The sequence below is a fragment of the Tauraco erythrolophus genome, chromosome 27 (genome assembly GCF_009769465.1).
Source record: "Tauraco erythrolophus isolate bTauEry1 chromosome 27, bTauEry1.pri, whole genome shotgun sequence".
In the NCBI taxonomy this organism is placed as follows: domain Eukaryota; kingdom Metazoa; phylum Chordata; class Aves; order Musophagiformes; family Musophagidae; genus Tauraco; species Tauraco erythrolophus.
Genome location: NC_141491.1, coordinates 2,875,210 through 2,898,380, shown reverse-complemented (window position 1 = coordinate 2,898,380; position 23,171 = coordinate 2,875,210). Strand labels below are relative to the sequence as shown.

The window sequence follows — 23,171 nt, the reverse complement described above, 5'->3', positions numbered from 1 at the left end:
TGCTGGAACAGTTGGCCATGCAGGTCAGTGCCACAGCATCCAGGCACCATGAGCCACCCACCTCCCCCAAGCTTCTTTTGGGGCTACCAGGGCTTTAATGCAGGAGAATCCTTTTGTTTCCAGGTGCCCATTGAAAGGGTTAAGGACGATGTTTGTGCCACAGCTGTGCATGTCTGCATGCGAGGCTATTGCTGGCTTTGCCCTCCACTGCGAATTTCTCCAGCAGCGTTGGAGCAGAGAGAAACTTTTCCTTGTACCGGGGGGTGGGCAGCATCTCTACCTGCTTTCAAGGAACCCCAAATCCCCAGTTACCCAGTGTCAACCCTGCAAAGTCCAAAGCACAAGCACAACTTCTGGTTACCCAAAGGAGACACCCACCTCTTACGAAAGCTGCGGATACGACTTTTCCAAACCCTCCGTCCACTTTGAGCCAATATTTCAGCAGCAGGGACCAAACTCGGGAGGGGGCTCGCGGCAGCGCTCGGGAGTGCAGCCAGCCAAAAACGCACCCCGAATGCTGCAGAAAAGCTTTTGGTCTGGAGCAACAGCCCGTGCTGGCCCTGCACCAAGGGCTCTGTAAGAGGTGGTGCTTTGCCTTTGCTGGACACGGCCCCGGGGCTGCCGGGGCTTCCCAAGCAGGAACAGCTTCTTAGGGAAGACTCTTCCCACGTGATACAAGTGCAGGACCTGCTCGCTGCACCTGTAGGTTTTGCTTTCCTACCTCATAGCTGTTTCTCCTCCTTTTATTTTGTTGCAGTGATGTCTTTCTACCCAATATTATTTTGTGGGTGTGTTTATTTTTCCTTTCTGAATAGATGTCTATCTTTTTCTTACGATATTTTCTCTTCATAAAGAAAAAAAAAAGAGAAAAGGGAGTTACAGATCAGTCTGCTTTGGGTGTTGGGAAACCAAAAACAGACGTAACCCTTTGATTTAGAGGATCTCTATCCTCTGAGTCTGGAAGGGCTGTTTTGCTGCTACAGCTCATACTTCAGCCAGGATTTAGCTTATCCACAAGAATCTGGATTTTCTTCGTGGATCAGGATCACCTTCTAAAGTACTTTTCTACTTTCGGTGGATATCGCTGAACTCTGAAAACACGACACGATCTCTTTACCCTTCCACCATCATACCACTTCAGGCATAATTTCTTATACCACTGGAAGCTAGATGAATTAATTGCTATTTAAGGGATAATTCTACAAGAATAGAGCCCACTGGTCCCCCACCCCTCTATTTTTTACCTTCTGCTGGGAGAAACGGTAAAGAGAAAAGATAAGCCAGAGCTGAAAGATGTCTAAGAGTCAGTAACTGGAGTAGTAGGTCATCAAGTGATCCACAGCTTCCTCACCGTGCTGGGCTTCAGCAAGAGAAATCAAGGCAATATAGGCTGTAGCAAGATTCAGCACACATCTTTGTCTTGCTCTTGAGCTGGGATGTCATTTCTCGTTAGGACGCGGGGCGGGGGCGGGAGCTGTTACACAGTTCCAGTGGTGTTTGTCCCGAGAGGCTGTTTCTCATCCTAACGAGTACGGGGTTCGAGTGAAATACTGCTTGACCTTTCTCAGAAGATTCATCTCCGCTCAGTGACCTAGATTTCGTGGATTTTTATGGATTCACAGTGAAAGTTGTCTTAAATCGCTGTAAAACGCTCTTTGCCATGGGCTGCTGGCACTAAAAAAAAAATTAAAAAGTTGATTTTTTTTTTTTTTTTTTTTCCAGGGGTAACCTTAAATATACAGGGTCGTAGCTGTTTTGTGTGTGTATGAGAAACTGGACTAGTGTGATGAAATCAAAGTGAAGTGCGGGGATTTTTCCCTTAGGAAAGACTTTACTTTTCCTAAGCCAGATCTGGACAAATGGAGAGGTGATATGGGAGAAGAGGGGGCATCTAAAAAGGGCTTTCGTTTATGCTTTGAATGAGAAAGAAAATCAAAATTGGACCCTATACTACCCGTGTGTATAGAAAAACATCATCAGGGACCATTCAGAGTATTGGTCTTAGACTTTAAGGACAAAAACATTTACTTTTCTCTGTTCCTTTCTGGTCTCTCCATAATTAGGAATTGGAGGAGAAAGATCTTATTGTTCATTGTAGAAACTGAGAGAACTGCTGAGGCCTCTCTTTTAGAGGCTGCTCAACTGCTCCGTTCTGTTCTTGAATTTCTTATAGCTATCAGATTTGGAACACTTTATGGTAAAGACTTTACAGTTTCCTTCTGTTGCTAAAAAGTGAGAGAGGGCAAGAAGGAAAACAAAAAACCACAAACCCTCTGAAAATGTATTTGGCTAATCATCAAAATTCATGAAAAATTAATCAAATTTCTCCAAGCCTAATTATTTTGTAGACACACCCAAGGGAAAGCTGTTACTACAGCCTAACAACACATTAAAAGCACCTTTAAATAATTAAAGAGCAGTATGGATGTGTATTGTTTCCTGTACTTTGCAAAAAATCATGCAACTACTCCCTGAACTGCTCACTACTTGGAGCAGGACTTGTGTCCCCCTCTTACCATGCTCCCTCCCTTTTTCATTCTTTAAATATCTGCCTTTTGCTTTTAAGATTTTTTATTTTTTTTTCAATCTGAGCCTCACGGAGTTTTTGTGTAGGGTTTGGGCTCCTTTTTGCTGGTCTGTTCATGGGCCCAGGAGTTGAGCTGCAGCAAAGAGCGACGCGGTCCTGCTGCAAGCAGCTCTCATTACTGAGCCTATTAATTGCTGCATCCCTGGTCCATTAGAACAGCCTCTCCCCTCCCCACCGTGCCCTCGCTCTCCATTACCTGAAAGGGTAATGCATCTTGCAGACAGAAAAAGCAATCTCTGCCTTGCAAAGATGGGGCCTATTAATGAGCTGAGTGGTCGTTTAGATGCTTCCAGGAAGATGGGGTAGGCTACGGTGGGGGCAAGAGATGGGAATTGCTATTGCTGGCATTTATTCTGGGTTTCCTGGGTGTACTGGGGCAATTTCAAGCCCATGTCTTTAGACACACTAGTTTTCAGGGTGCTGCTCTGCCCTGCATTTAAAAAAAGTGGCAGCCCTGTCTCTGCACCCTCTCCTGCTTTCAGAGGGGGGAATTTTTTTCCCCATCACACAAATGCCAGGTTCTCGGTCCTGTACCTAAACTTGAGGTAAATGTTGTCAAAGTCCTTGAGTGAGCCTGATGTTGGAAATGCAGAAATATAAATTCAGCTACTCCGCAAAGCTCAGAAACATTACACCTGATGAAGTATCCTGGCTCCCTTTTTAGAAGGATGTGTGTGATTTCTAGAGGGATGTGATCTTTCAAAAACGAGCAGTTCTGGCAACGCCAGCCTGGCCCTCCATCTCCCCCGACCCCCTTTGCTGCCAGGAGCCGTGATCTGTCGCTCCTTAATTAGCCCCGACGCGGTGGGCAGCGCAGGGGGGACCCCCGGTCCCCCGTGACGGGGTGCCCTTTTCTTTGGGGGACGCCGGATCACTCTGATCTCTGCCAAAGCCCACCTTGATCTCCCCCCAGAACGAAACCAGCTCTCATTAGGGGATGGATTTCAAAGCCTAGAAAACACCCCTTTATCTTCTCTCCCCCCAGATCTCCCAGCTGAGCTTTTCTCCCGCATATATTTCACATTCAAACACAAATGAGGCCGGAGCTTTGAATCCCGGGGTAGCTTAAGACTAAACCCCCCCCCTAGCCCCGCCAGCCACGGTGCTGCCTTCCCACCTCCCGCTCCCATCCCATAGCACTGTGCTGCCCACAGCCGCTCTCCCCATCCTCCCTTCTCTGGACTGTCACTTTCCAGACTCACCCCCATCCCACTTTTTAACCATTCCTAGTCCTGCCAGGATCACTTTTATCCCCAGTACCAACGCCCCCTCCTCGATCTCGCGCAGGGACCCGCTCGGGAGCCAGCCCGCGTTCTCCTGACGCACGGCGGTACCGCTGCTCTCCGCGATTGCTTCCACGTGAGCGGTGGGGGCAAATCCTGCCCGGCACTGCTGAGCAGCACAGCTCAGACCGACGTGGAATCGCTTCGGTCAGTGCAGCATCAAGGAGGATCTGGGCACTGCAGACCTAAAGATGATACCCTGCACAAGGGATAGCGAAGCTTTGACTTATCCCTGATAATCTCTTCCCATCTAGGGGCTGGAGGAGCGTTAATGCTGGATCTCTTCTCCTGCTAAAGCCGTTCCAGACAGCTGTCTGGATGCAGACAGCCCTTGAAGGTGCTGTGTGGGACAGGCGTGATGCAGAGACGCATAACAGTCCTGGGAGCTGGGGGTTGTACGAGGTTCCTACCAGCTCCTGCCTCTCAGCAAGTTACTCTGTGCCTTGCTGGGTGCCCTTTTCCTTGGAGGGAATGCAGGGATTCACTGGGGAACCCTGAGACAGCATTAGCTACTAACTAGTGTCTACGGTGCTGTTTGATTGTGTACATTGCACACCTATAGAGGAGCTGCAGCTTAATCGGGTTACTGGTGACATTAACCTAGTGACACTAATCTCTAACCTTCCAAAAAACCTACTATGAATGAGTGAAAATGCTTCTCAACCCAAGAAAGGCTTTTGTAACTCAGAGCCTACAGACATAGCAAAGCCCTTCATCAGTAACCGAGTGAAAGAAATTCGCAACAGCCAAACCCCCCCAACACCCCCACTGCCATGGGTAGGTCAGGGCCGAGGGGGCTTTGCTACACCACAAACCCCCGAGGACAAAGCCATGCCGTTTCCCACGCAGGCTGGGTCCCCTCCCTGTCACCACCACCCCCGTTCCCCCCAGCGGGGCAGCGATCGGCGGGCGCTTTATTCCGGCGGCTGCACGGTTGCATGCGGATGGCTGCGATGCTGCGTCGGTAGCACGGCAGAGCGGACACGTGTCGGGGTGGGCTGGTGGTTTTGGGAGGTGCCGGTAACTGCGGTTTTATTGCAGCTGCGGTGCGTAGGGAGATGGACTGAGTGACCTACTGCTCTTCTCTGCTTTTGGATCTCTGGGAGGGCTGAGGTTTAGGGGCTGGCCCTCCTCGGGGATGGACTTGGTGAAAAAGCAAGCCCTGGCTTGGCTCTGGGGCACCTTTTAAAGCGCTTTCCTAGAGCTATTCTTGTTTGTGGGTGATATTTGAAATAGCTGGTTTCATTTGCCTAACAGGGGGATTTGTAATCCTTCAATCTACAGTAAGAGTAAGTAAATATAATTTAACGCGAGCATCCCAGGGTAAATCTCCACTTGTTTACCGTAGGTAGCTTAAGCAGCATTTCAGCTGCATTTTTTGCTGGCAGGTTTTCAGGCTCGAGCCAACACTCCCCCCTTGGGGGTGTTCAGGACCCTCTCAACCACACTGCGGGGTGCGTGCGTAAAGGGCACGTTTACCCCTTCCCTTTGGAAACACAGCCCGGGCGAGACATGGACAGGGACTATTTAGAAAACAAATTGCTCAGACTTTCCCCCTGGACAGCTTGGGGTGTGCCAACCCCTTTGCCCTAATTTAAATGTAAATTGCGAGGGGCAGCGATGGCAAAGTACCATCCATCACTCACCCAGGAGCTAAAACTCACATTGATGGTAAAGCCGCCCCATCCCCAGGCTGCAGCATGAGCAGAGATGGAGCCAGGAAGGAAACAGCTGAGAAGCTGCGGGCTGAATTGGCAGCTCAAAAACGCTGGAGGTGTAGTCCAGGGGCTGCCAAATTAACAGAACTGCAGTTTGCCTGGCCTGCAACAAATGGGATTATTACGTTTCCTCAAGAGATAAATCCCATTTCTTATTTGAGGGAGCCCTGAGTGCTCTTGGCACAGTTCTGCGCGGAGGGACGATGGGGCAAGGACCCCCTAAACACCCCTCGCCTACCCCTCCCATGCCCTCCCTGCGAGTTAAGCCCAGGGTGGTGGGGGGCAGCGGTGGCAGAGCAAAGGCACAAGAGAAGCAGGTCGTCCGGCGCCGGGGAAGGGATCGAGCCGCGGGCGGTGGGTGCGCAGCCCCCCGCTCACTGCCCCTGGCATCGCTCCCTGCCCCTTGGCCGGGGACGGGAAAAGCGGTTCAGCCTCGTGTTTCCCGGTGCTGTTTTTGCTGCATCCCCCCCCAGTGCCCCCACTCCGCGCCGTGCTGCTCCGCTCGCTCTCGCGTGCCCGCATGTCCGGCCGCGCGGGATGGCGAGCACAAGCCCCCAGGAGACATCACCTCGTCTAAAAAGCCAGTGTTTCCCTCTCCCAGCTGCCACTGGGTTGCCTCCAACTACAATCGGTCTAACCAGTACTACAACTACCCCAACTACTACCACCACCACCGACACAACTACCACAACTACCGACACAACAACTACCACCACAACCACCACCACCACCACAGCCGCCACCACCGCCGCCAGCACCACAACAGCTACAGAGAGGGCTCCGGCAGCCACCACAAAGCAGGAGTTGGGTACTGCACTTTCCTTTTCCTCTAACCCCCCTGACCCTACTGGAACCTTCCCTGTATCTTGCTCCAAGCAAGGCTTAATAATGGCACAGGCAAAATTTAAAGCATCCCATGTTCTGGGAACGGCTTTGTGAGGAGCTCAGGAATCGAGGTGCTCAAGTGGCTCCCAGCAATTTGGGGATGTGGTGCTGTCTGTGCCACCCTCCTGGTCTCATTCTTAGGGACAACACAGCCCTCCCTGGGGGTGTCACGATGCTGAATTAGCATCAGTAATTGGGAAGGAGGTGGGAAACCCTACAAAAGCTCTCCAAAGTATTATCTTGTGTCTTGCTGCCATTAAAAAGGGGTTCTGTTACTATTATAGAAAACGTCACTTCCAATTTAGCACATCAGCTGTTAGCAAAGAGACCTGTCATCATTTATACGAGTCTTTTGGTTTATGCTCCTGCTCTTTGCGATCTAACCTAGCCATAGCCCACAGGAGAGCTGGGGAAGTGTTTGTTACAACACAGAGGTGCGTGCCAGGTGTTTATCAGGTCGAGATAAACTCCTCGTGCAATCAGCTAGAATGGGATGATCAAACTCTGCTTTGGTGGAGGCTTGTTCTTTACTATATGTGTTTTACTGATCGAGACAGAGAGGTGTATCTCTCTGAGCCTTGTTTTTAAAAATGCTGCTATAATGGTACCTACAGTAAATAAATAATTACGGATAGTTATACTCAGGTTATGAAAAAACGCATCAAACTAGTAGCAAAAGAGAACACAATCAAAACAATTCAGTTATGTAGCTGGAGAGGATACGCTCAAAAATGCAAGCGTGAAAGCTACAGAAATCCTTGTTAACTCTTCCTAAAGAGGGAAAGAAGATAACAGTAATCAATATCACCTAAAGAGGGAAAGAAGATAATAGTAATCAATATCAAAGTTAGACACCTGCTTAATTCAAGGAATTTGATTAAAGCAGTTCAGACCCCTTTCTTCCTATTCTCGCATCAGATTAGCTCAGGAGGGCTAAAAACACCCACCAAGAACACAGGCTGGGAGGACCAGCCTCCACCCGACGCTCCGCAGTAAAATACCTTTGCGAAGCAGCAGCACGTTTCCTGCTCTGCCCTAATTTGCTGATTAAAGACGCAGACCTGAACCGAGAAGGGTGAATTTGAGTCCCAGCCCATGGCACCGTGCACCTCCCCGGCCAGAGGAGCCTCGTGCAGTGCCAAACCTCTCCCCGCGAGCCAAGGGAATGGGTACAGGGAGCTGAGCTGCAACGCAAAATCGGCTTAAAAACCGCTGCAAGAAATAGAGACGCAGCTTCATCGTGCGTGAGAGGTCTTAGTAACGAGGCAAGATCGCTCCCACGGTGCCGTCGCTGTTAAGTGACTACGTGGGGAAATGTTGCTAATTGAAAATAGGCGATTAAGTGGCGAGGGCCACGCTGCCACGGAGCAGGGAGAGGAGACGGGAGGCAAAGAGGAGCTGCACGTGTCCCGAAGCAGCCCGGGGACACGAGGGGGGAGGCTGAGCCGTAATGCGGGCGGACAGGGCACCCGGGTGGCAGCACGGGTTGTGTTTGCAGGAGGGATTCCAGGTCACGGCCCCGACCCACAGCATCGGGTCCTTGCGATTTCCTAAAAGTCGTGCAGCGGGCCCCGTCCCAGGGACTGCCGTTATTATCTGCATTTTGTCAAACCCAAACCTGAGCCACACCCCAAAGTAAATAATAATAATAATAATACTAATACCACCAAGGCATAACTTATCTGACGTCACTTAAACGCCCGCTAAAGTAGTGGATTAGCTCTACTTCACTAGAAACGAAGTTCATCCGCTCTCCAAAGCAACGTCGACAATCCTTAACTTCAAAATCAGAAACGAGTGACTTCATTGCCCCACTGGCTGTCTCTAGACCCAGTAACGTGACAATATCCTCTCCCAGTCTTTCCATCTCGGCTGCGGCAGCGAGGCTGTGTGCACTCATGCACGTGTCTCCCGCGTCCGTTTGGGCATGAGTTTAGCTAGATTTCCCTGCTGACCGAAATCCTCAGGGATGCGCCACAGAAGTCTTCAGACTCCAAGTGTAAGCTGGAGTGTAGTTGGGCTTAAGCACCAATACACGATGAGCTTCTGCTTCCAAACTTCCCCCAAAAGTTTAAAGTTAAGGATCTTGAAAGGAACAAATACATCCTCAGGCATGCTCGTAGGTTAAGATCAAAGCATTAACTTCAGGAATGATTTTGTAAGGTTTTACCAACACCAGATGCTAGATGAGGTCTCATTCGTGTATAATCCAAAATACTAACTCCTGTTCTAACCTGTCCACCAGCCACCAATGGATCGTCCATATGGGACATAAGAGCTATGGCTAATAGTAACTGGGCAAACATCACCTGGAGCCACAATTACTCTGCAGGAACTGACTTTGTGGTTAAGTATATCACCAGTAAGCATCAGATCGCGTGGGGACTCTACAGGGTGGTGATGCAATTAGAGATCCTGCCAGCTCCCACGGTTGCAACCTATTACTTGGTCTTAATTACTGCGTGTGGAATGATGCTCTGTGGTCACATGGAGGATGGGAGAGGAGAAGGAAGGTCATGGTCATGGCTGTTTAGAGCACTCCAGAGCTAATCCTGGTGACTGACAAGTGATTCCTCCTCCTCGCACCGACTGCTGCGACATGTTTGTGAGCCCTGGATGAGCAAAGCTGTTCATTTGTGAGCTGTTCATTGAGCTGGGCTCTATGTGGTCACAAAGTAAAGAGCCTTTAAATATATAGATATACGGAAGGGGACAAAACCTTAAGGGAAAACAAAGGAAATCTACATAAATTGGAGAGCAGGTTTAAACACCTTTGAAGATGGGCTTCTCAAACCTAGAGTTGGCAGAATCATCTATGATCCCAAACCTCCTGTCGTATCGGATATCATTGTCTTTTAAAATTGTAAGGCTATGTACTTAGCATGGAAACTCAAAGCTGGTTTTAGTACTTGCTTAGAAAAGATGTTTACATGTTGCTGGTTGGTTGGGGTTTTTTAAATAGATAGGCAGTGGTGACTACGGCTTATCTCTGACTTTATTTCCCAGCCATTTCAGCCCTCACATCGCGTGGTACGCTGGCTGTATATCAGCATTTAAAATGAACCAAGTAGGCGTAATCAGTGACAGCAAACCACTTTTGGTCATTTACAACATTGCTTAAGAGATGACCTCGCTTTCTCCTTGAAACAATTTCGAACGCGCAGACAGTGCCTGGTCTCGCTCCGCCGTCTGCAGGGCTTTGTTAGGCAGCGCGGGCTGGGCTAGGCTCAGCCTCCTCCTTTTTATCTGGTTTCCATAATTCAGGATATTCATCACCTTTCCAAGCCCTAAATGCCAAGTATCCCAGCTCCCAAACCACCCACCACCAGCCCTGGTTTTTCCCCATCGCTGGGAAGCACAAAGCACGGGCGATGCCCTCGCAGAGCCCACGTGCTCGGTCTGTGCTGGGCATGGGCTGCAGCAGCAGCAACACCCCGGGATGCCCTGATCAGGATCCAGCCAAGAGGGAGGAAATCTCAGAGATTTAGGGAGCACTAAATTAGATTTAGGGATTCCCCACAGCACTGCTGAACTGGGAGGTGTGCACCTCCAGAGCCACAAACCAAAGCCCCACCGCACGCCTTCGTAGAATTCAAGGTTTAACGCTCAGCATTAAGTTCATCAGCAAATGATTCCCAGCACAGTACAAAGAACAGGCCATCCTTGGATAGAGCCTGGGAGCAGCCAGCCCACGAGCATCCCTCCTTGAGCTGGAGGGCTAAGGCCCCCCCCTCACCCCCAAAAGCAGCAGTCTGCCAGCTGGGGTGAGCAGGTTTGTGTCTTTAATGCAACATCCAGCTCCTTCAGAGCCTCCTTAACCTACCAGCAAAACTGGTGCCCAGGTACCACTCCCAAAAATCTCAAGAATTGGCTCCTTTACCGAGTCCTATAGCACCTTCACCCAGCTGAGCGGGACCAGGCAAATTCCAGACCTTTTGTGGCAAATACCCAAATATCCAGACCCGAGGCTGGGCAGCTAAAGGACCTATCGGATCTTAAAAGTAGGGAGAGATCTGAATAGCTACCGGTATTTTTTCCAGTATGGTAAAGCAGGGATGCAGCAAAACCCACGCCGTGTTCCTGCATCACCGATTTTCTTCTGTTCTCAGTGAGTAACAGTCACAAAGCCGTTCGTAGCTCCTTGACCATCACGCTGTGTTATTTCTGCTCAGCGACTAGGGACAGCGTAACGCCCTGCCTGCGGCGCCGACACGGTAATCTCTGCCAGCCTCCTGCGGCCGCGTTTGATGTGCGGTTTCTGTTTCTCAGGTAACAAGACAGAGAAATCTATCCCTGTTAAAGCTCAGACCCCTTCCTCTGTGCAGCTGGCGGATCTGACGCCGGGAATGATGTACAAGCTGTGGGTGTTCCCCATATGGTCTAGCCCCAGCGAACACTCGTACATAACCTTTACCACCAGCTCAGGTGAGACGGGCTTCAGCCCCGCCGCGGGGTGCGTTTCCGAGGCATGTCGCATCCATCACCGCCGGCGTCATTCCTGTGGTGGTGGGAGGTGGTTTGACCATGACTGCATGGAACAACCCTCATCCACCCCCTGGCAGCACCCCCCCATCTCTGCCCTTATTAAGAGCCACCCCGGGAGGTTGCTCCACATGGCACAGACGAGTTGAGCCCCAGGATGGGGATCCCTTTGAAGGAAAGGGTCTTCAAGGAGGGTGGAGAACATGCTCATGTTGTCACGCGGCCCTGCTTGAAGCCCCGCCACCGCGTGTTTGCGCTTCCACCGGCGCGTTGCTACTCGTGGTGATGGTGGTTGCTTTGGCCCCGGAGAGCGCGCACAGCCCTGGCCCCAGGCTATGGCAGAGGGGCAGGAGGAGATACTGGTGATGGGATGCAGGTGAGGGGCAGGACCAGGACGGGGAACACGGTGTTTGCAGAAGACCTTGGTCAGAGTCACATGGGGCATACACTTAGGGCTTTCCATCCTCCAGGGATGTTTCTTCTGGCAACTTCGCGTTTAGTTGCGCAAGCACTTTCCCAGGCTTAGCACCCGAGTGACTTTTACAGCTTCCTAATTACGGGCTTCCTACCCTGCCCACCAAATGCTGGAGAAACACCCTTATTGACTTCCACAGGCTTTGAATCGGGCTTTCAGCATTTATAAAACTTCAGTGTTCCCACTTGATGGGTTTCAGTAAATCAAACCAGCCGTAACTCCCTTTGTATTCACCCGGGGGTTTTGCCGTCGGAACCTGTGCACAACGCCTGTCAAAGCACGGGTCTAAACACTTCGCTGACAAACCAAGCGGCAGCAACGCCGGAGCAGCCCACCCCGACAGATGTAGTAGGCAGAGGCTGTGATTTTCGAAAAACTAGAATTATTTTGCTCAGATCCAGCCGTGTAATGGAAAGCTCAAGCACTTACCAGTCTCTTTGCTGAGAAGTGCAAAAGGAAAAAAATGTAACTCCCAGCAAAGGAGTGCTGCTGGGAAGGTGGGGAGCAGCAGCTCCCACACACCCCCCCCATGCACATCTTATTTGGTGTTGAAAAGTTTGGCAAGCCATAGCGCTGCCGAGTAGTTCTCTGATGTGCTAAGATGGCACAGGGACAGATGGCAGCTGATGGTATTTCTGCACGTCTGACGCTGCCCAACACCGAGAAATAAACCGGCGAGCGCCAACCTTGGCTCTGTCCCACCTCTGCCCCCTCCGAAGGTCTGATGTGCCTCCTCAAACTGCTCCAGCACCCCGTGACGCGGTCGAATCCACGGCACAGCAGCCCCTGGAGCACGCTCAGCTTTGCAGAGAGCCGTGTTTTCAAAAAGGATTTATTTTCAGGGGGGTTTCGCCCCCAGCACTGCGCTGCCATGCGTGCCACCAGGCTGCCTTGCCCCGGGAGCTTTCACAGCTTGGCTTCGGCAGGGCTGGGCACCCAGACTGTTGGCAGGTCGAGTCCCCGGGCTCCCAGCCTGTTGTGCCGACACTGCAGAGGCCAATTCTGACCCCAGACAACGGAAGAGCTGATTTTTCATCTCAGACTCTCTCCAGAACAGCTCCAGCTGCAATGCTACATCCCCAATTTTGTTTCTGGACCCTCCCCTGACTCAGAATTCACCACCAGCTCGACAGCCCCCCACCCCTACCATGCAACGTCTCCTTCTGGAGAATTATTTCCCAATCCGGACCCGTCTCCTTTCTTTTCTCGCCTGCTTTTCACCCGCTTTGGGAACTGGGGTGGGGAGAGGGGGCAGCCCCCTGCACAACACACACCAAGGGGCAGGGAATCATTAGAAAGAGGGGGGAGAAAACCAATATCCTTGGCTGATTGATGCTGGTGGTCTCAGCATTCCTGTTTTCTCTAATTGAGGGGTTCCTACTGGGATTATCATTGAGACTGAAGGATGGGGCCACTTTTGTCGCTGTGATAGAGGCCAACGGGTGACCTGAGCCCTATCACTGCAGGACACACGGAGCTATCGCCGTCCCTGCATGCATAAACGCTGCAGATCCATTTCTTCTCCGGCTGGATACTGCTGACACGAGCGTTTGGCCCCCGCTGACAGTCATATGCCATCAGGAATGCTTTTGACAAAAAAAGCACTGTTCTGGGTGGGTTTTCTTGTGGGTTTTGGTTTTTAATGATTTGCAAATAGCTGTTCTAAAGGTTTCTTCAGTTTTTAGGGGAGATAAAGGAGAAGCAGTCTACCTGCACTGCAGTGGCAGGACACTGCCCTCCAACTTTGCTTCTGATTAACTGACAGCTCAATAACCCAACAGAGTTCCTTCCAGTAGTAAAGAACATCTTGGAACAATTAACCAAAGCTTAATGCAAAGGTACCTTCTAAATTTAAAAAAAAATTAAAAATTCCCCAGCCTGTACAAACACTGGAAAGAGAATCATACGAGGCTGGAGCTAGTGAGGCTTTACCCACCCAACAGTCTGCTTTGCAAAGACAGACAAGAATTTTGCTAATCGCTGGTGGAACACAGCTTTGCTATTGGCATGTAAACCACAACTGCTAGGTAACGTGCTTTCTGCCTCAGATTATAATTAATTCTTAAAAAAAAAGTCACCACAGTTGCATTTCAAATACCTGTTCGATTACGCAGCTGCTTTCCACTATTTCCCCTTGACGTTGGCCTTACATTAAAGCAAATCAAAACATCCTCTCTGACAGCCATGTACTTAATCTTCTCTTTCTGAATGCGGCAATGACAGTCACTCGTTTACTCTAAATACAAGATTGCCGTGACTATAATTTTGTCGTCATGTGTTGCTTTTTTGGGAAGGATGGCAATTATCCCTCTACCTTGGTGATAGGCAGTGCCACGATCCTACTGCAAGATCCCCTGGTGACTCAGGACAAAATCCTCCCTCCCTGTAAAACTCAGCCCAAATTCATGTGGTGGCACAAACCCCACCTCTTAGGCTGCTTTGGCATTTTGTCCTTTGAAGACCCCCTTATTTCTCCCTTCAGCGTTGGTTTCGGTACAGATCCCATCCCATCAGGGCTGCTAATACAACCTTTTTCCATTTCAAAGCTCTCCAGTAAAGCTTTCTTCCCCTTTCCTCCCCCAGCACTCAGCTAATTGAACCCAGTTCTCAGCCCCACTCTGTTATAATCTCATTCTCTCCGTTATAAAAAGTGCATCTTCAAGGACTACGTAAGCCCAGGTTGTACTAAAGGTAAATATTTAACTGTGGCAGCACCAGAGGGAAAAGCCACAAAAAGGAGCCAAGGCACCATTCGGTAGCTTCTTCCCCCCGGCTTCTCCGGGAGCTCGGTGCCTCTCACAGCGCTCAGGATCCAATATAATTTCTTTAGCAAACAGCACTCTTTCTCATCGTCCTCCTCTCATCCATGAATTTCCTTGTCACAGTCCAGCTGCTATTACCTACCAGCAACATGGCTTAGATTTCATCCCCAAGGAAAGCATCTTCTCTTGGGTTCAACTTTGATAGAACAAGAATGTGTTTTCAGTCCTAAAACGGTGCGGGTTAGGAAAGTTTGCCAATTCCACCTATTTTTCCAGTTGTCCTCTCTTTTACCAGACCCTTTCATTCAGACTACATTAACAGAGGGCTCTCTTTTAGGATTTCTTTGTAAGCACCGTCTTGTTTTTTGTCACATGGGCACCCAAAAGGATGCTCGCTGCGCTGCCCATCGCAGGCAAACCCCCGCTAAATCCCAGTTCAATCCCACCCCGCTCAGATCTCCTGTGATCCTGCCAGGAATACCCATCTCTGTTTGCACTGCAGGCTGGTTAAATTTAGCCCCCCTGCCGCGCTGAAGGTTATTTTCTCCTCTGTTCTGTCTTGCTGAATACAAAATGCGTGTCAATGACAGCCAGAAAATGGCAGCTCGTTGCTATTTATAGGACACAGATTTGTCTGTCTGACCGCGTATGGGAGCTGCAAACAAGAAGTCAGAGTACGTGAGGGAGGACACGGCGGTCAGGAGCCGCAGCGTAGTTTGGGGAACAAGACACCTTCTTCCTTGGCATTAACCATATCAATATTCAGTAGCCCTGCGGCATGAAACTTTGCTGCAGGAGAAAAGACTTTCCAGTGCGATCAGATCACCTCTCAGCTGTCTGGGACCCCGCTGTCATTCCTCAAAGAGCTGTTCCCACCGCTACGTCCCCTCTCGTGCATCAGCCAAGTCTTGGTGGGCTTCCACAAGTCCCCTCTCAGCCCTGGAGACCCTCCGCGGCCACCCAAAGGCAGCAGAACCGCGGTGGTGGTCACAGCAGAGCCACTGCCCATGGTCTCTGCATCCCCATGGGATTGGGGTTTCTCCCAGCCCCAGGCTGCTAATAGCTCCTCAGGGCTCAGCAACCCTCTGATCCAGCAGTGCTGCTCAGCCTCACTGGACACCAGGGATGGGATCTGCTTAGGCACGTTTCTTTCAGACCTTCTCGCTTCCAGGGCAGTTTTCAGGCACAGTAAATGAAAGAACAAATCTGTTACCCAGCTTCTTTTGCCATGATTTGCCGTGCGCCTTTCTCACTGGTCTGTGTTAGGTTTTACTTTATGTCGTGACCCTTCGCTGTTTGTAGCTCCCGCTAAAAACGTTGAGTTGATCTACCACCACAAAAGGGAAAAAAAAAAAAGCCACAAATCCCTGTGCTACAAGTCTCAGATAACCTGGTCAATGCACACATAGAGACACCAATGCAGCGCTAAAGATCATTTCTAAGCCAGTGGACTGTGTCTTACTACTCATCTATTTCCCTCTGTGGTTCTGCTCTGTCCCTTACAGCTTTATTTTTCTTTCCATTTTCCTCCCAGCTTATACCAAGAATCACGTGGACATCGCAACGCAGGGCTGGTTCATCGGGCTGATGTGTGCCATAGCTCTCCTGGTCCTTATTCTGTTGATCGTCTGCTTCATTAAGAGGAGCAGAGGTGGGAAATATCCAGGTAAAAGTTGCATGGCAATCACTTGTGCTCATGGCTTAAACATCTCCGGGCTTCTGGGGCTAATCAAATGGTATTGCTCCCAGATAGATGCTTGTGATTACAAGAGCTTTTCTTTCTCTGTAGTGGGAACACTGTTATTAGTGGGAAGTATTTCAGTTAATTAAAGGTCGGGTGAGGGCTCTGTGCTCTGCAGGCTTTAGGCTGCGGAGCTGGACGCTCCTGCTCTGCATGACCCAACCCCTCCTCTGCAAATCTGCTTGTTCTTATCTAGAAAAAGATGTTTTCAGGCAAAAATCTCATTAAATTTTTGCAAAGTAGAGACAAGGGCTAAGAAAATTCACTGATTAATACATCCTTTCTCACTATCTGGAGCACCTGTGCCCTGGTGCCTCCCTCCACTGCAAGCCCTTTGCAAGCCCTCCCAGGTGCAGGGGTGTTTTACAGAGTCAATGAAAAGCTCCTACAGGGATTGCACAGCCAGCCTCAACGCCAGCTGCTGTCACTGTCTCGTAAAGCTTTTATCGTCTGTACCGCTTTTTAACGTGAATGTTGGGGATGTGCTTGTTTACAGTACGAGACAATAAAGATGAACATCTAAATCCCGAAGACAAGAACGTAGAAGACGGGTCGTTCGACTACAGGTATGCTTCCATTGGCATGTGTACCATGTCTCCCCATCTGCCCCACTCCCAGCCATCACAGACCTCACCGCGCTACCCCTCCACGTAACCGCAGCACCGCGGTGCCACACAGCCTCTTAAATTATTTCTCCCACCTTCCTCCTCCTGCCTCCTTCCCTCTGCAAGTCCTCTACCAAAGGAAACATTTCCTGCCTAAAACCCTGGAAGGGTAACCAGGCTGCGAGGACGCTGCTAAGATCTCATCCTTTCTCTGTCTCAGCCTGGGAGGATCCGTCCAGGCAGGGACTGTGCCATCAGCTACCTGGGACATGGCTCTCACCAGGTGCAGATCAACCTTAATGACACTCCTAATATATAGGAAAAAAAAAAAAAAAAAAAAAAACACTGAAGCAGCCTGAGGATATTTCAGGTCTATCACCTTGTAGCTCAGCCTCTCTCTCAGCCATAAGAGTATCCAGGGGAGAAACGCCCAAAGTTCTGTTTGGATCAGCCCTGAAAGCACACGAGGGTGCTGATTTGGGGGTCTGCCTGCATTCCAACCAAGGCTTTTCTGGGAGCTCCCCAGGCAAACCCTACAGAAACACCCTTTGAGGGCTGCAGCCGTTCTGCTAAACCTCTCCGATTTCCCCCACCTCCACTCAGCCACTTCCTTTGAAGAGCGGCAGCACCCATTTTTACTCTGGGAAGACTCGCAGGATATTTCGGAAAGGGGCAAGAGCTCTCCCGAGCCTGCTCACATGCAGTGGTCACAGCTCCGCTGCTGGTGACAGTTGCCCCAAGGAGCAGGAGCAGGAAACGCTGTCAGGTCTCATTGGATTGCCCGCAGATGACGGGGATGGATTACAGCACACCCAGTTTGTCCTTTGAGTGCCTACAGTGGGCTTTGCTTTTCTTTAAAGAATTAAAACGCACCTTTCCCTCAGAGCTGGACCCAAAGCCCAATTAAGCTAGCAGGAATTTTTCTCCTGACTTCAAAACGGGGGTTAATTAAACCCCTTGTCATTACTGATAGTCCTAGCGTTACAATTTGAGGTAGCAAAGAGGGAGAATTTATTTACAATTCAGTAAGGAATGTAACAAGACACACGTTAGAGGAAACAAAATTAATATATCTGCCTGCACACAATACATGAATGGAAGTAGAAGAACTGCAGCCCTCAATATGATCACATTTCTATTGTTTGTAGATGGTAACTATTTCAGTGGCAGCTCTTTCTCCAAAGGATGTCATAAGCCCAAAGCTCCCCAGTATTCTGATAGCGTGATACAGAATACAAACAACCCCCCAGCAGGAACCGGAAGCAGCAGCATGTTGTAGGAAAAGGTCACCATTCCTTACTGCCCTAAACAACACCCAGGAGCAGCACCTTCCTCACCTCCCTGCAAGCTTTGGTTATCACTTCTAGAGGTGGCAAGCTACACTGGGCAATTACACTGAGTCCACGTACAAATCGCAGTCTGGGGATGTTCCTCTCAGGTTCCTGGCTGGGATGCAGAGAACAGCAGGGAAGAAATTAGCTCAGCCTGGTCCTGTTGCAGGCTTTGCCCCGGATCAAACACATCTCTTCCCAGGCACGATTTTAGAAGTGCAGGCAGTGCTCCTTGTCCGTAACCATAACTGCATACTACACGGCTGGTGTCCATACTTTGGCCAAAACAAGTCCCCTTAATGCTCTGAGTCATGATGGGGACCCCCGTGGTTCCCAGATTCATGGGATGGTGTAAATACCACATAACAAGCCTGAAACATCTCATCACCCAGGAGCTACCCACACACAACCTGACAGGCTCAGCTCCATCGCCCGGATCTCAAACAAGGTCTCCACAGCCGAGCTTCTGGCAGTACGCACTGATTTCAGAGATCTGCTTCTCAAGAGTCCATTGAGGTGGTTGCAGCCCAGACCTCCTCACCTCCATTGCTCCTCAGGCAATCGCGCTGCCAGGGACCACTTGCCTTGCGTGGAAGGAAACCCCAGCTCTTGGCATGGCTGGCAGCATCGCGAGTCGCCAATGCTGCATTTACTGCCCAGGCACCATCCAAGGGGCATTGCCTTCCAGGCAATGGGAAGGAATGGGGTAAATCCTTCATCCTACTACACAGCAGCTTCTGCTTAGCTGAAGCTCAAGCTTTTATTGACAGCCCCATTCCCAAAAGTTGGCAAGCTAAAGGCAGAGGTCAGTAGAAGGGCAACGACCAACCTCCAAGATGCTCCTGCATTTTCAATCACACTGTCCCAAGGACTAGATGGGGAAAAAACCCCAACCAAACAAGAACAACTAAAAAACCCCAACAACCCATAAGCTTTGCCCCCTCCTTCTCAGGAACAACAGGTTTCCTGGGAGAAGTAATAGGAGGCTTCCCTCAAGGAGGCAGAAAGGAAGGTGAACCTGAAGGATTGATACGAAACGCTGTTGGCTGATTAAGATTCAAAATGATTGCAATGTTAGGCTCAAGGAGGGTAGCAATTAGTATTTCAAGCAACGACAGGAATTGAGCTGACGTGAGTTCTTCATTGGTTTCCCTCCCCACCTCCACATAGCATGTCTGATATGCTCTCATCATATCTCACGTCCTTAATGCCCTGTGCATGCAACTTTCAAATCTTTGCAGCCTATAATTAAGAGATACTGTCACATCTTTCTGTTCCACTAACAGAATAATGGTTTTCCTGAGCAGAGGCTAAGCTGAGAAGCTTATTTTCAAAGCAGGAGACCATTATCCTTGGACAATGTTCTGTGCCAGTGACTGTGCCTCATTATACCAAATGTTTAAGCTACACCATGGGGGAGTCGGCTGGAAACCCTGGCCGCCGGGAAGGGAAAGTTGAGTGGTTTTAGCTTCTGGGCTCCAGTTCAGGTTCAGGATAGTGTCCTGTGGCACAGGTTACACACTGCAGGCAGTGCCAGCTTGCCCCGAATGGACCATCTCAGCCGTCCTCTGAGCCTTGGTGAGGGAAGGAGAGGTCTGGCAAAGCAGCCTGAGGAGGTGTAGGCTTGTCAATGGACACCACGATACTGATGCATCACTATATCATGGAAACCCAGCAGAAGGCTGGAGGGCAAACCCAGCAACCCATTCACTTGGCCCTTGTCCTGCTGCATGTGGGTCCCCAGCAGCGCTTCCAGGCTGTTCCCTGCAGCCACTCGCTCATGGACTTCAAGCACAAGCCCCTTTTGACCAGCCTGACAGCAAACAGCCCACTTCCCACCTGCACCAGCCACTGCTGCTCTGGATTAGCCTTCTGGGGGAGGCCAATGAGGCTCATCCAGCCCTGAACAATTATACTGGCTCCATTTGGTATAACGAGGCAATTAGCTCCATGAGGAATGCAGACATTTCTTTTTGTTTTTTAGCACTGCCCCTGTAAATGCAGACCTCATCATATCTCTCTCTGATCAGGCTCTTTCTGCTTCTCTCTGTTTTATTCCCATTCTTTCTTCTCCTTTTCACCTGGTCTATCCACATGGACCATGAAGGTCTCTTGAAAGGTAGGACCACGTGCTGCCAGAAGTCCGGCACATTCAGCTTTTTTTATTTTCCTTCCTTCTAGCTATTTATTTCTTTATAGCTGAAACTATACCTTCCCCTCCCTATTCCCATGTACCTGCCTCCACCTAACACATGAAACAAGACCCCTCTAACTCCCGCTGGCGTCAGGGGTACCCCCATGTCCAGCAAGTTGCATCTTGCTTGGAAATGCGCTGGGGGCATCCCTGAGCACCAGCCAGGTCCCCCCCAGCCCCACGCTCCAGCAGCTGATTGCTCCTGGTGGAGTGGGATCAGCCAAGGGTTGGACCTGGGGATGATGCCCTCGGTGCATTCAGCACCCTGATGCTAGACACCCCAGGGATGGTGGCAAGGGACACGAGCAAAAACCACCAGATCCTGAACAACTTGCCCAACTCTTTATCTCAGTCCTGAAAATCCTCCCTCCGGCTCAAGCCTCCCCCTCTTCTCAATGATTTATGCAACTCAAGACGTTTCCCAAATGGTTTTCATCTGGGTGCTCTGGTTCTCTAATGCACACATCAGCAAACGCCACAGAAATCCATTGTAACAGGGCTATATTGCATCAAGATGCTGATGAATATCTGCTTCACCCTCCTAATGCACTAACAGGATAAATAGGACTGGAGAGAGGTAAAACCAGGAGGCACGTTCAGGAAATGTGTTGCTGGGGTGTTTGGTGCTGCAAACCCTCGTTAGGGAAAATCTGGCTCTAGATTCAGCTTTACCTGAACCCCAAACTTTGGGAAAGGATACTGAAAACAAAGGGATCTGGGTTTTGCCACTCTCTACTTGGCATTTACTGGGCTTTCTAACTGGCAGTCCTGCTTGCAGACTGAATTTTCTTCCTCCTCCCCCAGAAATAAGCTGCTTTCAAAGCTAACAAGTTGTTTGTGGTTTGGTTTTTTTTTTTTTAATTGTGATGCCAAGTTAACATGAGGCCTCAAATATTGGTTTTGTGTTATCACTTAATTCACAAAGCGCTGATACAAGGAAACACGTTAGAAAGCTGCACATTGTACTGTGGGATATAAATTCCTCTCCCACTGTAAAGAGCTGATGCCATTAATTAAATGGCAGAAGAGATTTAATTCCTTCCCCAGCTGAAGTGCATTTTGCTCCCTGGCCCAAGCAAAGTGTTTCTCATGCTTTTGCGGGAGGCAGAAACCGTGATGTGGGCACTGATTGTCAAGGGCTGCAATCAAAGCCCAGTACTTTCACTAATTTTAAGAAAAAATAAAGGAACAGGGCAGAGTGCCATGCTGGGGAGTGAGTCTGATGAGTCGCACGCTAAAACACCCCCACTAAAAAGACAGGAATGGAGGTGGGAGGACAAATGTTTAAGGTACCCATGTGATACCTTTAGGAATATTACAGAATTTGCATGCTGGACATAAGATCAAATGTGAAATAAGGACTAGTTGATAGGAAAATTTATTTTTATGTGTAGCAATCCACTCTCATCCTCCTCACAATGTTATCTGTATTTATGAGATACCAGCCCTTGCCCTCCAGAGAGGAAAAAAGCTTTTCCCTGTTTTTTTGTTAAAAGGGTTTTTTTTTAAAGGGTTGGGTTTTTTTCCTGTGGGTCAGACTATTTATTTTTCAGTGACCTGGCTTAATCTTTCTACTGAAAAAGAGAAAAGGATAAAGAATTGAGTAAACAAGCTTAGATGCTCAGAAATAAGCTTGGAAAGGTAAATTCCCATGAGTTTTGGAAGCTGCACAGAACTTGGCATCCTATATATGCCCCTTCGCAGTGCTTTGAGAGTGCTCCCCATTGCATGCAGCTGTCTAAACAGCCGAGTGTGCTTTTTCCAAGGAAATCTGGAAACAAACCTTCCTAAACCAGGTTACACCAAGGTTGGCTAAAACACTAAGAGAAAGAAAGAATATAAGCAATGACAAGGAAAGGATATTTATAACGTACATCCAGTTGGACTGATCTAAGCCTTGTAAGTAATAGAGGTTAAAAAAAAAATCTGCTTTCTAAAAAGAAAAAGCATGAAGGTTGGGCTTGCAGAAATACCGAGCACAGCACCCATTGCAGAGGCAGCTGTGGGTCTCCAGCGTGGAGGCTGTGTCTCCCCCACCTTCACCTCCGTGTCAGACACACCATGACTTGCTGTCTGCAGTCAGAGCACCCCACGTTTGTGGTCTCTGGTCAGTATAGTTGCACACTGGATTTATTTTTGAATATCCAGACCTTGGGTGAAGGTTGTAAGCCCCATTTCTCAACTCTTACCGTGTCTGTCTGTCTTCTGCTACCCAGCGACGAAGACAACAAACCCCTGCCAAACAGCCAGACCTCCTTGGACGGCACGATAAAGCAGCAGGAGAGCGACGATAGCTTGGTGGACTATGGAGAGGGGGGCGAAGGGCAGTTTAATGAGGACGGCTCCTTTATCGGCCAGTACACAGTGAAGAAGGACAAAGAGGAGACCGAAGGCAACGAGAGCTCGGAAGCCACCTCTCCAGTCAATGCTATCTACTCGTTGGCGTAGTGCAATGCACTGAAACCACAAACAGCCTGAGGTGTTTGTAGTGGATGGGGGTTAACCAACAGCCGCCGCCGCCACTACCTCCAACAGAAACGTGTGAATGAAACCAACCAACGATGACAAAAAAAAGAAAAAAAAATAGAAAAGGGAAAAAAAAAAATTAAAAAAAATCCAAGCAAACAGGCAGACCAGGTGGCTGCCGATGCCATCTTATCCTTAGCAAACAAGCGAACGGCAAGGGCTCCCGGGGCGCGGATGGGCTGTAGCTGTAGCTGAAACCTGGGCTGAGCCAGAGGGGCTGGAGGAGGAGCGGGATGCTCGAGCTGCACCCCGGCTTCGGGGCTGCCCCAGCGCCCAGAGCCAGCCCGGCAGGGCCACCGCGGGCTCGGCCGCCCAGGCTCCCCGAGGCCCTTTTTGTTCTTTTGGGAGGGAGTTAAAAATTCTTCTTTTTAATCTTTACAGGAAGGTTCCAGATAAGAGGGGGAGGGGGAAAAAAAGAAAACAGAGTTTTGGGAAGGGAAGAGGGGTGAGCGGGGCCTGGGCAAAGTAGCAAGAGCAATGTAAATGCATGCAAGGAGGAAAGTGGTGGATCTTTGGGTAACAACACCACAGCACTGTACTACGAGACGTCCATCCTCACGGCAGCACCTTACCCACAGCCTC

The 23,171-nt window shown here is 49.7% G+C and overlaps 1 protein-coding gene across 12 annotated transcripts in view; it reads left to right on the top strand.

The window, feature by feature from the left end:
* The window catches only part of NFASC (neurofascin), a 52,674-nt gene extending 30,163 nt beyond the window's left edge, over positions 1-22,511 (top strand). For 6 of the 12 annotated variants that reach the window (XM_086627275.1, XM_086627278.1, XM_086627277.1 and 3 more), the window contains 3 exons: positions 15,727-15,858; positions 16,430-16,499; positions 22,280-22,511. In XM_086627275.1, the coding sequence (XP_086483401.1) occupies positions 15,727-15,858; positions 16,430-16,499; positions 22,280-22,511 (434 nt within the window). Of the gene's footprint in view, positions 1-6,189; positions 6,397-8,718; positions 8,836-10,742; positions 10,899-15,726; positions 15,859-16,429; positions 16,500-19,976; positions 19,989-22,279 lie in introns of all 12 variants that reach the window. The other 6 variants (XM_086627273.1, XM_086627271.1, XM_086627270.1 and 3 more) reach the window with 3 other exon arrangements.
* The last annotated feature ends 660 nt before the right edge of the window (positions 22,512-23,171 follow it).